This window comes from Schistocerca gregaria, chromosome 7, assembly GCF_023897955.1.
Source record: "Schistocerca gregaria isolate iqSchGreg1 chromosome 7, iqSchGreg1.2, whole genome shotgun sequence".
Classification (NCBI taxonomy): domain Eukaryota; kingdom Metazoa; phylum Arthropoda; class Insecta; order Orthoptera; family Acrididae; genus Schistocerca; species Schistocerca gregaria.
The window spans coordinates 128,022,196-128,037,531 of NC_064926.1; the positions used below are offsets into that span (position 1 = coordinate 128,022,196).

At 45.8% G+C, this 15,336-nt stretch overlaps 1 protein-coding gene across 4 annotated transcripts in view; it reads right to left on the reverse strand.

Moving 5' to 3' along the window:
- Positions 1-15,336, reverse strand: part of LOC126281600 (semaphorin-2A-like) — a 944,484-nt gene that overhangs the window by 28,877 nt on the left and 900,271 nt on the right. For all 4 annotated transcript variants that reach the window (XM_049980701.1, XM_049980702.1, XM_049980703.1 and 1 more), the window contains one exon: positions 7,151-7,302. In XM_049980701.1, coding sequence (XP_049836658.1) covers positions 7,151-7,302 — 152 coding nt within the window. The remainder of the gene's footprint in view (positions 1-7,150; positions 7,303-15,336) is intronic.

Here is a 15,336-nt window from a genome sequence, read left to right on the forward strand (position 1 = left end):
AGGCAGAGACAATCCCTGACCCCGCCGGGAATCGAACCCGGGCGTGGGAAGCGAGAACCTGGACACAGAATGAGTCAGCAGAAGACTTGAAGCTTTCTTCCCTCCGTCTTTTCCTTAGCGATTATTCCGTCTAGTACGGGCTCCGTCTTTTTCAAGATTTGGCGAATTTTATTTGATTATTTAACTTTGCGGCCCGATGGACTTTCAGAGAGCACTGTCTCCAAGGTAGTACGAGGGTCACTCCTAAGGAAATGTACACTATTTTTTTTAAATCCATCTTTTATTCTACATGTTTGAAAGTTTTACTGTGTGTAGATACATCCTTTAGGAACAATATTTTCATTTCTCCACATAATTTCCATCTCTCTCAACTGCCTTATGCCATCTTGGTACCGGCACCCGTATACCCGCACGGTAAAATTCTGGATCAACCTGTTAGAGCCACTGTTCAGCAGCGTGCACAAGGGAGTCATCATCTTCAAACCTTGTTCCTCGAAGAGAGTCTTTCAGTTTCCCAAAGAGATGATAGTAACATAGAGCCAGTCAGGACGGTAAGGCGGGTGTTTCAGTGTTGTCCATCCGAGTTTTGTGATCGCTTCCACGGTTTTTAGACTGACGTGTGACCATGCATTATCGTGCAACAGCAAAACATCCTGCTTTTTCCGATGTGGTCCAACACGACTCAGTCGAGCTTGAAGTTTCTTCAGTGTCATCACATATGCATCAGAATTTATGGTGGTTCCACTTGGCATGATGTCCACAAGCAAGATTCCTTCGGAATCTAAAAACACCTTAGCCATAACTTTTCCAGCAGAAGGTGTGGTTTTGAATTATTTTTTCTTAGGTGAATTTGCATGATGCCACTCCATTGATTGCCTCTTCGTCTCTGGTGAAAAATGATGGAGCCATGTTTCATCACCTGTCACAATTCTTCCAAGAAATTCATCTCCACCATTCTCGCACTGTTCCAAAAGTTCGCTGCATACCATTTTTCTCGTTTCTTTGTGAGCCACTGTCAACATCCTGGGAACCCACCTGGCACAAACCTTATTCTGCAAACACTTCCTTCCCCTATCCCAACGTAGCGTGACAATTCGTTCACTGTGATTCGTCTGTCAGCAGTCACCAGTTCGTTAACTCTCTGCACATTGTTTGGAGTGAGTGTAGTGCGAGGCCTGTAGCTGCGAGGACAATCCTCAATATTGCCGTGCCCGCTTTGATCCCGTAACCTGCTTGCCCACCGACTAACTGTACTGCGATCGACATCAGCATCTCCATACACATTTTTCAACCTCTTGTGGAGGTTTCCCACTGTCTCGTATTCACAGCACAGGAATTCTATGACAGCACGTTGCTTCTGACGAACGTCAAGTGTAGCAGCATTCTTGAAGACATGCTGTGACAGCGCCACTCACGTGAACAGATTGAACTAAGTTTGAAAACAAGCGGGAAGGTTGTGTCTACACACTGTAAAACTTTCACACATGAAGAATGAAAACTGTATTTTTACAAAAATAGTGTGCACATCTTTTAGCGTGAGCCTCGTATAAAGCCGGTTTTACCTCAGCGACTTGCTGGTGAAAATCGATTTCTCGTTGTGGACGCGCGTCATGTGCTTGCGTCTAAATCACCAGCCAACCGGGTGTGGATTTCTACGATCTTAAGTAAGCTACAAACTGCGCTTGCACAGAAACAGAGACTATCGGCTGGCAGTGGAAGTTAATCTACTCTCGCAGAGAGCTCTACAATTATAGTAGTGGCTTTTGTGCTTCTGTGTGTTCTCAGTACTTGTTTTCGTGACACACTGCGAAGGTTTCACCAGCGCATGTTTTATCTTTCCTGTTAATATGCTCCCACACGACAGATGAAACAGTCGCAAGAAGAAAAGTATCGGTATTTGCCATCTGTAACACTTGAGCGAAGAAAAAGCTTACATAATGGATACAAAGCAATGTAAAAAAAAAGATAACCGTTTTTCAATAAAAATAGTTTCGACAGTAAGAATGTCAGAACCATCCAATGAGAAAAAAATGTTCGATTTTATTTGGCATTTAGAAGGAAAACAAGATACAATGAATAACCAGAAAATGCTCTGTTTACTGTCTTGGAAATATTGTTTTACGTATTTAAAACTATAGATTTTCTCGAGAAGATAAATTTAGACATTTTTCAATGTTAGGACGAAAATATTCTTATCCTTCCAATTGTAAGGAGAGTGGAAAATCTGCCATACGACCTTTGTTAAGAATATCCACTTTCTTTCTTTTCTTTCTTTCTTCTGTTTGTGCCGTTTTTCCCACGGATACGCAGGGTCGGCATGGTTAATGGGATGTGCTAATGTTAACTGAAGGGGTGGCTGGATGCCTTTCCTGCCGCCAGCCCGTACCTTCCGGGAAGGAGTTAGTGTGCCCCAACTGTCTGAGACTAGTGTAATCCATAGAATAGTGCGGAGGTGTTCAGATATCTGCGAGCCGTGTAACTGAGGCGGGACGTGGTGACCAGCCCGGTATTCACTTAGGGGGATGTGGAAAACCGCCCAAAAACCACATCCAGGCTGGCCGGCACACCGGCCCTCGTCGTTACTCCGCCGGGCGGATTCGATTAGGGGCCGGTGCGCCTACCAGAGTCCAGGAAGCAGCGCGTTAGCGCCCTTGGCTAACCTGGCGGGTTTTGTTAAGAATATCCACAATTAATACATTTTTGTCAAAAATAAACAAAAATAAATAATATAACAAGCAACTCGAAAGAAACATAGCCTCAGAAAAGAGAGGGCATTCCAAATGACAAAAAGCATATACGACAAAAAAAACTTTGTCCTGACACTATTAAAGAGCAGTAAGGTCTGAAATACGTACTGCCATATCTGCTGCACAGTTGTGCTTCTGCGTGTTCTCAATACTTGCACTGAGAGCATCTGACATTTGATGCTGATCCTTCCATTTGGAGTGAGTCAAAGTCCGCGAACAATAGGTTTCAAACGACATGAAGAAAAGAGACATTCGCCACGACAGAACTTGTTAGATTTTTTGAGATCCTCCGGTCAACAATAACAACAATAGTGCCTCGAGGCTATTACTTTAGCCAGCACTATGAAATACAGGAATGTTACCTTCGAGACATATGATGCGTGAGGAGATGAAATTTTGGTTCGTAAAATAGTGAGTATACGCACACATATACCGAGGTTACGTCTTTAACGTTTTATGTCTGGAACAGCAACAATGATACTCATTTCTCGGGCAAAGCAATACGTAAGAGGTGTGGTTCTGGCTTCCTATGAATCGTTCTGAATGGAAAATGTGGCTACTGTTGGTTTACAGCGTCGGAGAAGGTATAATACTAGTAATCATATGTCTCATTTAAAGCTGAAGTGTATTATTGGGCAAAAATTCCTGTTCATCGTTATTCGCGTTGTCGTCATTACAGCACATCAAAGAGAACATGCGTTTCGGAAACTCGCTGTATTCGCTGGTGCCCGCTGCCACGAACGTTAAGCGTCGCCTGCAACAGAAATAAACATCGTGAGGTTGCCTTCGACACGCCAGCGACTTCCGCAGAGGGCTCTGAAGTAGACGTCAGCGTTACGTCGGCGGGACGCGTCCAGCTTTCATCCAGGCGCACTTCACTCCCATTTTTTTACGAGCGCTGAGACAAAGACGCGTCCAGCGCTTGACGCGCCCAGCGCCTTTTACTGTCAGCCATTCATATGAAAATTTATTCATGAGATCAGAAATTCCTGATACGCTCGCCCGTGCGGACGTGCCGGCCTGCACAATAAAGTTGTTTACGTCTGCTGCGGACGCCAAGCCACGTCACCGCGGGCGAGGAAATCCTCTGAAGCGTCGCTGCACGCGTGGCGTTACTCTTCCACGCAAGTACGCTTAGCTCAGCCTTTACACAGTAGGAGCTAGGGATGAAAAGCATCTTTCTATACAGTCTATTGTCTCACAGCTGTAGAGTGTCATATTTTAATTTTCAGCTACCCTATTATGTCAAGCCGCGCGGGATTAGCTGAGCGGTCTGTGGCGCTGCAGTCATGGACTGTGCGGCTGGTCCCGGCGGAGGTTCGAGTCCTCCCTCGGGCTTGGGTGTGTGGGTTAAGTAGTGTGTAAGCGTGGTGCCTGATGACCTTACCAGTTAAGTCCCATAAGACACATTTGAACATTTATTATGGCAACTTGATGTTTTTGTTAGGATTTTCAGTCCAAAGAACGGCAGTGCAGTTCTTCACGCTAGTCTATTCTGTGCAAGCCTCTTCGTCTCTCCGTTAACCTGTTTACTTCCTTTTATAATTTTTAAAATGGTTCAAATGTCTTTGAGCACTATGGGACTTAACATCTGAGGTCATCAGTGCCCTAGAACTTAGAACTACTTAAACCTAACTAACTTAAGGACATCACACACATCCATGCCCGTAGCGGTCGCGCGGTTCCAGATTCAAGCGCCTAGAACCGCTCGGTCACAACGGCCGGCCTATATTTTTTATCTCCTCAAACTTGCTTCCTTTGACAACGATTCAGTAACTCCTTATTAGTTATTCGATCTACCCACCTACTCTTCAGCATTCTTCTGTGGCACCACATTTCAGAAGCTCCTATTCTCCTCTTCTCTTCGTTGTTTTACTTTCGTACGAAGGTACACGCCATACAAATATGTATAGAAAATACTTCCTAACATTTAAATTTCTACTCGCTTTCACCAGGACGAAATAGAGCTTCTTGAGGTACTAGCAGGCGATTTAAGATCATTCTTTTCAGCATTTTGTATAGATAGCAGAGTAATGAAACTGGTCTAAAATTCTTTGGATTGTTCCCTTCTTTACTAGATTTCAGCAACGCAATCACTCGTCTCTAACAACACCCAGCCACTGCTCCTCTGCCACAAAAAGCGGACAATCGGAACTACGTTCCTGTATTTCCGAAGAGGATAACATCAGCAGAACGTACTGGTCGATCTTCAGCGGCCGCAACTCACCTAGCACCACACCTACATCACAGGAATCGTCCGACGCTAGCCACATCATTCAGATGTTGTCAAGCATATCGGAATTCAGAACATCACTGAACCAGAAGGGCATTTTTACCATCCGTACGAACACTTATTAGAAATTTAAAGATCCAGGGGACACTCTCTAAAAACTATTCATCCTCTCAGAAAGTGCTATGAAGATCTCCGCCCTCAATAATGGCCCGTAGACCTTCACAGCTATAAGGCCTCATACTTTGCATATTTAATGCCAATGATGTTAGCATGAACAGGAACATTTTCTCAGACGATAAAAGGTGGACATCCTGTTTTTAACGGAAGCTCCATTGCAACCAATTCAAATATTTGAGCTTCTGAACATGGTTGGTTACAGGACACACGGAGGCAATGGCCGGGGGGTGGCAAGGCCAAATTTCTTCACAAAGCCATCACGCACGTACCACAAACACTTCCTCAATTCACATCTCTTGAGGCAACAGCAGTGAATGTCTCCACTTCTCATGACATTGTCACGATGGTGTCTGTATACTTAAGATCCCAACGACAGTTCGACGAACAAGATCTAACTGTGAAACACTGCGATTGGTGCAACAACCCAAGAGGAATATGACTGAACGACATTGAAGAACGGTTAGAAACCATGACCAGAGGTCCTGAAGAGATGACCCACGTCCCAACTAACCCCCACCATAAACTGGACGTCTTGGGTGAAGCAATATTGAAAAACCTGCGAACAGATCTACAGCTCCCTAGTGTTATAAACTTGACTCCAGATCACCACCCATAAACTGGCTCCATCCAGGGGCTACTGCTCACCTTCGCTAGCCTACATCTCACAACAAACTGGGAACGCTTCAGCTCATGGCTAAATAACAATGCTCGTCCAACGAATCGTTTCCTGCAAATTGATCACATTTAACCAAATTACCCTGTATTCGAGATGAAGCCCTCCTCCACTGACAAAATTTCGGGGGTTGTTCGTGGATGCTTCCGGAGTATTTTGGTATAAGGAAAAAATGATGACCAGGAGACTATTAAAGAGTATTGATGTAATTACGGTTTGTAAAATTGTTGAAGCCCTCGTGCCCACATTTTGTCGCTTGGCCTGTTGGCTTTCGTTTTGGGGTCTTCAGTCGACGTTTGTTTAATAATTTCCTGGTGCTGGCGAAATTTCGGAAAAATTATCAAGCACATGTCGGACGTAGATCCCGAGATTTATTCAGTTCATTATCCCAGTTACATTTGTCTGTGTAAATGTCTTCACAACAGTGAAAAGCCCGTTCTATGCAATCAGCTAGACCTATAACACAAAACATATGCAAATGGAAAAGTACTATGATGTGCTTGCAGTTGGTTAGCATTGTGTTTCCACTGCATTCAATGAATCCATACACGGGGTGCATATCGGCCAAATTGTCATCAGTGAAACTATGCATACCGCTATATATCACTATCAGAATACAAATAACGCTGCTGGAAAACAAACCGGAGCTGGAACCGAGTAGTACTGAATGAAAGCTTGACGGCGAGGAGTACAGCAGACCATGCTGTCGGCAACCATGAGTTGTTCCTGGTTTCTTTCCAAACAAGACATACAGCGCATGTCGTCGAATTTGCATACATATTTTCAGTTTAATATGGTACAAAGGTATTTAGGATTACATTATTACACTTTTTATATGTACGTTTTATGTAGTTTTGAAAAGTGTCACTTATTTTTGGTTTGACGGATCTAAAGATGAATCTTTCTAATAGTCGTAACCGGGTGAACAATGATACTTTTTTGTGACTTTGTAAAAACAGACATAATGTCTGATGGGATAGCAGCAATCAGTGATTGTATAATGTTACTTATAATCCGTCTTGATTGCAATTTTTTTTATTCATATGACCGGTTTCGGTTCATCCAGAACCATCTTCAGATCTGATATTTCAGTTAGAGGAGTAACCCGTCCAAATCCAGCAAGTTTCACATGCTGCGTCACATAAAATTTGGACGGATTTGGACGGGTTACTCCTGTAACTGAAATATCAGATCTGAATATGGTTCTGGATGAACCGAAACCGGTCATATGAATTTAAAAAAAATTTGCGATCAAGTAGGATTATAAGTAACACTTTTGTGTGATCCTGTAATTAAAAGTGGACAAATGGCGTGACTCACCCAGGGGCGTAGAGTCTGCAGACGCCGTCTCGGCGGTCCCAGCCGCAGTAGGGGTCGGTGACGCACTGCAGGCAGTTGGAATGGCGACGGCCGCAGTCGGCCAGCAGCAGCTGCCGCACGCGCTCGTCCGTCGCCACGTACAGCGACGCGTGCTGCAACACGGGCGCCGAGGAAGCTGTAGGGCAGGACTACACGAGTACATGGCAGCAGAGTCAGGCCCGCGGCATCTATGGGTCGGTGCCGGCTGCAAAGTGTCTGAACATGAGCCACGTCGTGGTGGGCATAAGCAGATACAATGCACGTCAAAAAAATAGTACATCTGGAAAGACGACGTCCGACCCAGTGACTTCGTATGCTACCTGAGATAAAGTGGACGTAATCTGTCAATAGATAGCATAGTGGAATAGCTACCAGAATGCCAGTTGTGTGAAGCAGTCCATTTCTGGCGATGGCGCCGCTGTGACAATCGCAGCTTTGGTGTCTCCCTCTGGTGAGAAGGCGGAAAGGCTCCCTGTTCACGTGTATTTATGGGGCGCTATCAGCTCGGCAGTCAGTCAGGCTGTCAAACTAGAGGGAGTCTGTGTCAGTCAGTCGGAGGCAGTTGGTCAGCCAGGGGAGTCTGTCTGGGCGAGTCTGGTCAGTTGGTCAGCCAAGTTAGTCTGGGTCTGTCTCTGGTCCGCAATGGTGAGGCGGTTAATGTCTGTCGGTCGTCCGGAGTGCTAGTATGTGTTAGGCCGCCAGTCTGCTCTAGTTTGCTCAGGCAGTGGGCATTGGCGGTTGGATCGATCGGTTGGTCGGTAGCGCACTGGGACACAAGATGACTTGTCCGCCTGGAGCGTCGCCACATGTGAGCTCGCCGCGGCAGTCCAGTGGGCCGCGCCGTATAGCGAGGGGTAGTGGCTTCGCGGCCGACACGAGAGCAACAGGAGTCAAGCCACGGCGTCGGTCTGTCTGGGGCGAGCTGCGACGCCGTGAGATGGAAGATCGGCGCGCCTTCCTGCATCTACTGAAGCGGGTCGCAGCGGATGGGTCGGGAGAGCGTTTTGGGGGGTGCTGCCCCAGGTCTTCGCCAGGAATCGCAGTTTATTAGAAGTTAAGTGACTGGAGATATGCTGTTCATGTACTTGTTAAATTCTACTTGCTTTCTTGGTCAGTCTCTCGTCCTCAGCTTGCTCGTCTGTCTCTCGTCTGCATTTGTTAGGCAGTTAGTGCGTGTCAGTCAGTCTGCCGTACGTTAATACCTGTTTTCGGATTCGGTGTTAACGAATTTATTGGTTAAAGGTCGAATTCTTGAAATATGTTTTTATCTTGCCTGTCATCTTGCGAGGTGGTATATGTGTAATGTAGAGCATGTTGTACATTTTATGTAAGTCTGCGTTTTATGGGTTTTATTTAAATAGTCATTTTAGGTTATAAGGTTGCCACCTTTCCACCGTAAGAGTGCTTAAAAAAAATTGCACTTGCGGTGGCAAATAATTTGAATGCTGTACCATTTCCATCCCTCTTATGGGGGGTATAGTTTACGTGTTTGTGTGAATTGTTAAAAACCTTTTAGTTTAAAGTAATCTCGTGTGTTGCAGATTTGCACTAGTGTACTCTTTGAGAGGTTGTTGAGAGCGGTCATGACTACAGCCGTCTTAAAAGAGAGCAGGCAAGCTTCTCAGCCCGAAGGCTCATACTGTTAATATTATTCTTTCTGCTCTAAATAAAATTGTAACTTGATATTTCGAAGGTGCTTTTCTGCTTATGATTGGAAATCTGTTTTTGAGAAAGCTTTTAGGAACAAAATTAGCATTTGTTAAAAGTAATTTCATTTTCCATCAGTTACTTCTTGGCAACTACTTCCACGCTCACCTAGTGTGATTAAATGTGTTAATGTTCCTGATGAATCGCTAGTAAATAAAGTAAATTCTTTAAGAAAAGATTTTTGAAAGTCTAAATTCACGGTTCAGTCACGCTAGCTGGACGTGCAGCGTCAGCTGTACACCGATGTTGGTATCAGAAGTCACGTGAACATTCTCACACTCACAGAGGAGGTTCTGGATGCCCAAGCAGCACAGACGCACGGCAGGATCGTCGTATTGTAAGGGCAGTAGTGGCAGATCGTACGACTACCACAGCACAGATAAGAGAGCTTGTGAGTTCACACTTGTCAACGTAAAATGTTTTTTAGCAGTAAGAGTATGGGCACCCACACCTCTTGGCCGTCTTCCACTCACGTCACAGCATCGACATGCACAGCCCGACTGGTGCCTTCAGAGCTTCACCTGAGGGATGGAACGGCACCCCGTGGTCTTCAGCGATAATAGTTGATTATGCTTGCACGAAAATGGTGCTCGCTTGCACGTACAACGTAGATCTGGTGAGCGCCGTCTCTTTGAGTGCATTCCAAGACACACAGGCTCCACCCCAGGGCTTAGAGTCTGGAGTGCAAAAAGCTACGTTCACCTTTGGCGTTTCTGAAGCGGACGCTAACTAGCGCTCGGTTTGTGCAGAAAGTTGTTAGACCCGGTATTTTGCCGTTCTTGCAACAAGAAGGTAATTTGTAATTAATACACTCCTGGAAATGGAAAAAAGAACACATTGACACCGGTGTGTCAGACCCACCATACTTGCTCCGGACACTGCGAGAGGGCTGTACAAGCAATGATCACACGCACGGCACAGCGGACACACCAGGAACCGCGGTGTTGGCCGTCGAATGGCGCTAGCTGCGCAGCATTTGTGCACCGCCGCCGTCAGTGTCAGCCAGTTTGCCGTGGCATACGGAGCTCCATCGCAGTGTTTAACACTGGTAGCATGCCGCGACAGCGTGGACGTGAACCGTATGTGCAGTTGACGGACTTTGAGCGAGGGCGTATAGTGGGCATGCGGGAGGCCGGGTGGACGTACCGCCGAATTGCTCAACACGTGGGGCGTGAGGTCTCGACAGTACATTGATGTTGTCGCCAGTGGTCGGCGGAAGGTGCACTTGTCCGTCGACCTGGGACCGGACCGCAGCGACGCACGGATGCACGCCAAGACCGTAGGATCCTACGCAGTGCCGTAGGGGACCGCACCGCCACTTCCCAGCAAATTAGGGACACTGTTGCTCCTGGGGTATCGGCGAGGACCATTCTAAACCGTCTCCATGAAGCTGGGCTACGGTCCCGCACACCGTTAGGCCGTCTTCCGCTCACGCCCCAACATCGTGCAGCCCGCCTCCAGTGGTGTCGCGACAGGCGTGAATGGAGGGACGAATGGAGACGTGTCGTCTTCAGCGATGAGAGTCGCTTCTACCTTGGTGCCAATGATGGTCGTATGCGTGTTTGGCGCCATTCAGGTGAGCGCCACAATCAGGACTGCATACGACCGAGGCACACAGGGCCAACACCCGGCATCATGGTGTGGGAAGCGATCTCCTACACTAGCCGTACACCTCTGGTGATCGTCGAGGGGACACTGAATAGTGCACAGTACATCCAAACCGTCATCGAACCCATCGTTCTACCATTCCTAGACCGGCAAGGGAACTTGCTGTTCCAACAGGACAATGCACGTCCGCATGTATCCCGTGCCACCCAACGTGCTCTAGAAGGTGTAAGTCAACTACCCAGGCCAGCAAGATCTCCGGATCTGTCCCCCATTGAGCATGTTTGGGACTGGATGAAGCGTCGTCTCACGCGGTCTGCACGTCCAGCACGAACGCTGGTCCAACTGAGGCGCCAGGTGGAAATGGCATGGCAAGCCGTTCCACAGGACTACATCCAGCATCTCTACGATCGTCTCCATGGGAGAATAGCAGCCTGCATTGCTGCGAAAGGTGGATATACACTGTACTAGTGCCGACATTGTGCATGCTCTGTTGCCTGTGTCTATGTGCCTGTGGTTCTGTCAGTGTGATCATGTGATGTATCTGACCCCAGGAATGTGTCAATAAAGTTTCCCCTTCCTGGGACAATGAATTCACGGTGTTCTTATTTCAATTTACAGGAGTGTAGATTTCAGCTATCAGTCGTCCTTTTGGAATTTTTATTGGCAGATCTACATTTCAGCTAGATACTAGCCATTCTCAATGCACATCCTTTTTTGGTAAATGCATGTAATGCCTGTTGGTCTGGCTTTGTACACAGTTCATTGAATATTCATTGAGTATTCATTGAGTATTCAATGAACTGTGTACAAAACCCGACCAACAAGCATGACATGTATTAACCAAAAACGGATAGTGCACTGAGAATGGCTAGGTTCTAGCTGAAATCTAGATCTGCCAATAAAAATAGCTGAAATGTATTATTTACAAATCAAAATAACGGTCACTGAGTGCAACAGCCTCTGCATGGAGGGTAACTTGATGAAGAAGGTGATGTGTTGTTCCAACAGGATAAAGCTCGACCACACACTAACCGCGAAACTCAACGGGCTCAGCAAGACGTGCGACAATTTCCCTGGTCAGCACCATCTCCAGACTTGTCTCCAATAGAGTATGTGTGGGATATACTGGGGCAGTTGAGACGCGTGCGACTCGTCAACCAAAAATTCTTCCAGAATCACGTGAACAGGTCGATCAGGCGTGGCATAACGTATCCCAGGCCATTATTCGCCATCTGTACGACAGGACGCCAGAACCAGCGCTTGTATTGCCGACAGTGGAGGCTACATCACATGTTAATATGGGTGTTTTAGCATGGGTCGATACCCGATACTTCAGAACAGCTTGCGCTAGTGATCTGTAAATATAATCATTTCATGTACTCCATATGCACTGTTGTATAATAACTCATAAGTGAACTGAAAACTTCTAAAAGAGTGTACAATTTTTTCCGGCAGTGTATTTCTAGGCGAGCACAGGGTCCACAAGCTCTAGAATGATGCATCAGCTACCATCTGTCTAAAGACCAGCACGTACGATGGTTGTCCAAAGTCTTAATTATCGTATCGTAAAAGTAAAGTAATTTTTTTTAGGTGCACACGTGCAGTCCTGCTACACATTACCGAGCGAGGCGGTGCAGTGGTTAGCTCACTGGACTCGCATTCGGGGAGGGGGGACGGTTCAGACCCATGTCCTGACGTCCTGATTTAGGTTTTTCGCTTAAGGCAAAAGCCGGGAAGGTTCCTTTGAAAGGGCACGGCGACTTCCTTCTGCATCCTTCCCTAATCTGATGGGACCGATGACCTCACTATTTCGTCCCCTCCCCCAAATCAACCAACCAAGCACTCCTGTTTCACACTGAATTCCTCACAGTAACGCAGCACGCAGCTACAAAAACCAAACCAAAGTAAGATACTCCAACGATAAAATAGGGTAATTGGATTCCTACATTTGAAGTGAAACAACGCCACGATGATCGACGCTCATTTCATGGAAATGTGTTCCAACAGTGCACCATTATATCACACTCAGGTTGGGTGGGGAAGCCGCTTACAGTGTGGTGGATCTAGTCTGAATGACGCAGTACGAAGTGCAGGAAGATGTCTCCGTGAAGACCGGCATTCACAACAGAAGTGGTGGTCCTGGTGCTCCAAGTTCGGCGTATCATAATCGAGACGATATTGCAAAATATGAAGAGCAGTAGGCCTATCGATTAGTTTTCAACATCTACCACGACATAACGAACGTTCCGTGAATGCTCATACCAATCAAAAAAGCCCACCGAACGGAGACACCAGCAGAATGTTGCAGCTTGTTAGGCCAATACAGATGTCTTCTTTACCGGACTAATTACTGCCCAGGAATGCTTGGTGTTGCGCTAAGAGCCCGAGATAAAGGACTAAAACGAGCACTGGAAAGTTGTTGATTCTTTTGTATCCCACTGGATACAAACGCAAATTGTTCGTTACTCTCAGAATTGTCGATACACAGTGCTCAGAGTTCAAACTGTTGCGGAACACGTGCACAAACGGCGCTAATAGGGAAAAGCGAATGCACGACTTCACCCAGCAAGTTGAAAGCCGAATAATTCCAGAGTGGGTGTCAACACCGTCGTAAACGGTATACAGTTTTTACAAATTGTATCCAATGAGAAATCGTAGGCGAAATAGGCATCACACTACTACAATGGTGCTTAAGCACTTCCGTTTATTTGTTGATGTATTGCTCATTGGTGGTAATCATTTAGCCAGAGAAGTGGTTAATGACAGACTTAATATACAATATTTTACATTGTAAACTAGCACACTAAATTACGCTAATATCAGTTACATTTCAAGTTATATTTCGTACATTCAACGCAGTCCATATATCTCGTGCTGGATCCTGTGTGGCTGATCTATAACTGTATGTTCGCTTCTTGGGGAAACCGGGATATACTGACGTAGTCCGCTGTAGAAAACTGCCGAAACAGGCCCGTCGCAGATGCAGTAGCAGAAGTAGAAGTAGTAGAAGTAGTAGTAGTAGTAGTAGTATAGTTATTCATTCGTAGATCTCTCTTACAAGGATACTGGATATGAATTAGTATTACATTTTGAGAACAACAAACATAAGGTAATTCTGTTATACAGACCTTTACGTAAATTCAGGTCTACCATAACAAGGATGGGACCAGCAGGTGGCTTATACTAGCAACAATTCCGGCATTTGCCTGAAGTAATTCAGGGAAGCCACGGAAAACCTGAATCAGGATGCTGAAGTAATTTAGGGAAACCACGAGAAACCTAAATCAGGATGGTTGAATGAAGACTGGACCTTCAACCTCCCGAATACAGGGCTGGTCTGTTTAAAACAGTACTACCTCATACGGTTACAGATTCGGGTAACTCTTACTCTGACCAAGGCCTTGAGAAGCTTGCGCTGATGGCTGTCGTAACGCGAACATCCAAGTACCCCATGGTTTAGGTATGCAGTCTCAGTTGGGTGCACCTCACAGTACAGACCGAACTGTACATGTTAGTATGCAGACTCCCTTCCAGCCGCGGTGCCTGCCTACTTTACAGGGGCTGAAAACACAACGGCTTGTCCACATGAGTATGGCCTGTTGGCAGCTTCTGCTAAAGTGCGGCTCAGTGACTATGCTCTGCCCCTTATCAAGGTGACTAACCGATTCAATCCCCATACTACAGTTCGTTGACGGAATATCATCGTCGTTCCTTGGCGCAGATTCCACAGATTCGGCACCACCGAAAAAAACGAAGGCCCAAGCTCTATCGGACGAGCTTGAGTGTTCTTTGGGACTGCTGTAGCGTGGTACTAAGAAAATAGGTTTCTAAGACTCAAACCCTTACAAGAGCATAATACGGAGACATCTGATGAGGTTACAGGAGGATGTGAAGACAATGCGTCGCGGTAACTGTCCAAGAGGAGTTTTTTGCACCACGATATGCCCCAGCTCATTTTGCTCAGGATAATTTTGAGCTATCAAAATTAGCTTTATCACCGAATTCTGATAACATGGCACCAAGTGATTCCTTTATCTTTCCTTGTCTGTTTGTTGAACCTTGCATGTCTGCTGAACCAAAGTGGATCCTTTCCCTCCGCTGTATTTTTGTTAGGCACTTATTTCTCTAGCACGTGGTGGATAATACCTTTAAATTCCGACCAAAGATGCGCAATATCTTCCATAGAAGCCACAACGACATTATGGTCGCTAATACCTTCTTCTAGATTAACTTCCTCAAAAAGATCAGGTCTGTTTGTCGCCAAGATGTCTAATATGTTCCCATCTCGAGTTGGTTTTCTAACAAATTGCTCCAGGTTGTACATTGAGAACGCTCCTAGAATAACTTCACACGAAACTTTGCTTCTGCCCCCTGTGATAAACGTGTAATTTTCCTAGTCAATGAGCGCCAGATTTAAGCCTCCACCTATAACTAATGGATAATTTGGATATTTATTTCCTATGTACTCAAGACTCTCCCTGAAACGTTCTGCGATGTTTGTTGGGGATACTGGTGCTCTATAAAAAACATCCTAATACAATGGTCACTCCTTGTCTGATTGACGCTTTATCCAAGCTTTCACAGTCCGACCTAGTATCGATCTCAACTACGTTTAAACAGCTGTTAACTGCAATGAACACACCAACTCCCATAGCATCAGTCCTATCCCTCCTAAACCTTGACCAATCCGAGTTCAAAATTTCACTGCTATTTATGTCCGGTTTCAACTAGCTTTCAGTACCTAATACAAAATTGGCATTATTACTGTTTATATCGGAGAGTAACTCGGAGATCTTGCTACAGACAGTTCAACAGTTTACTAACATGAGATT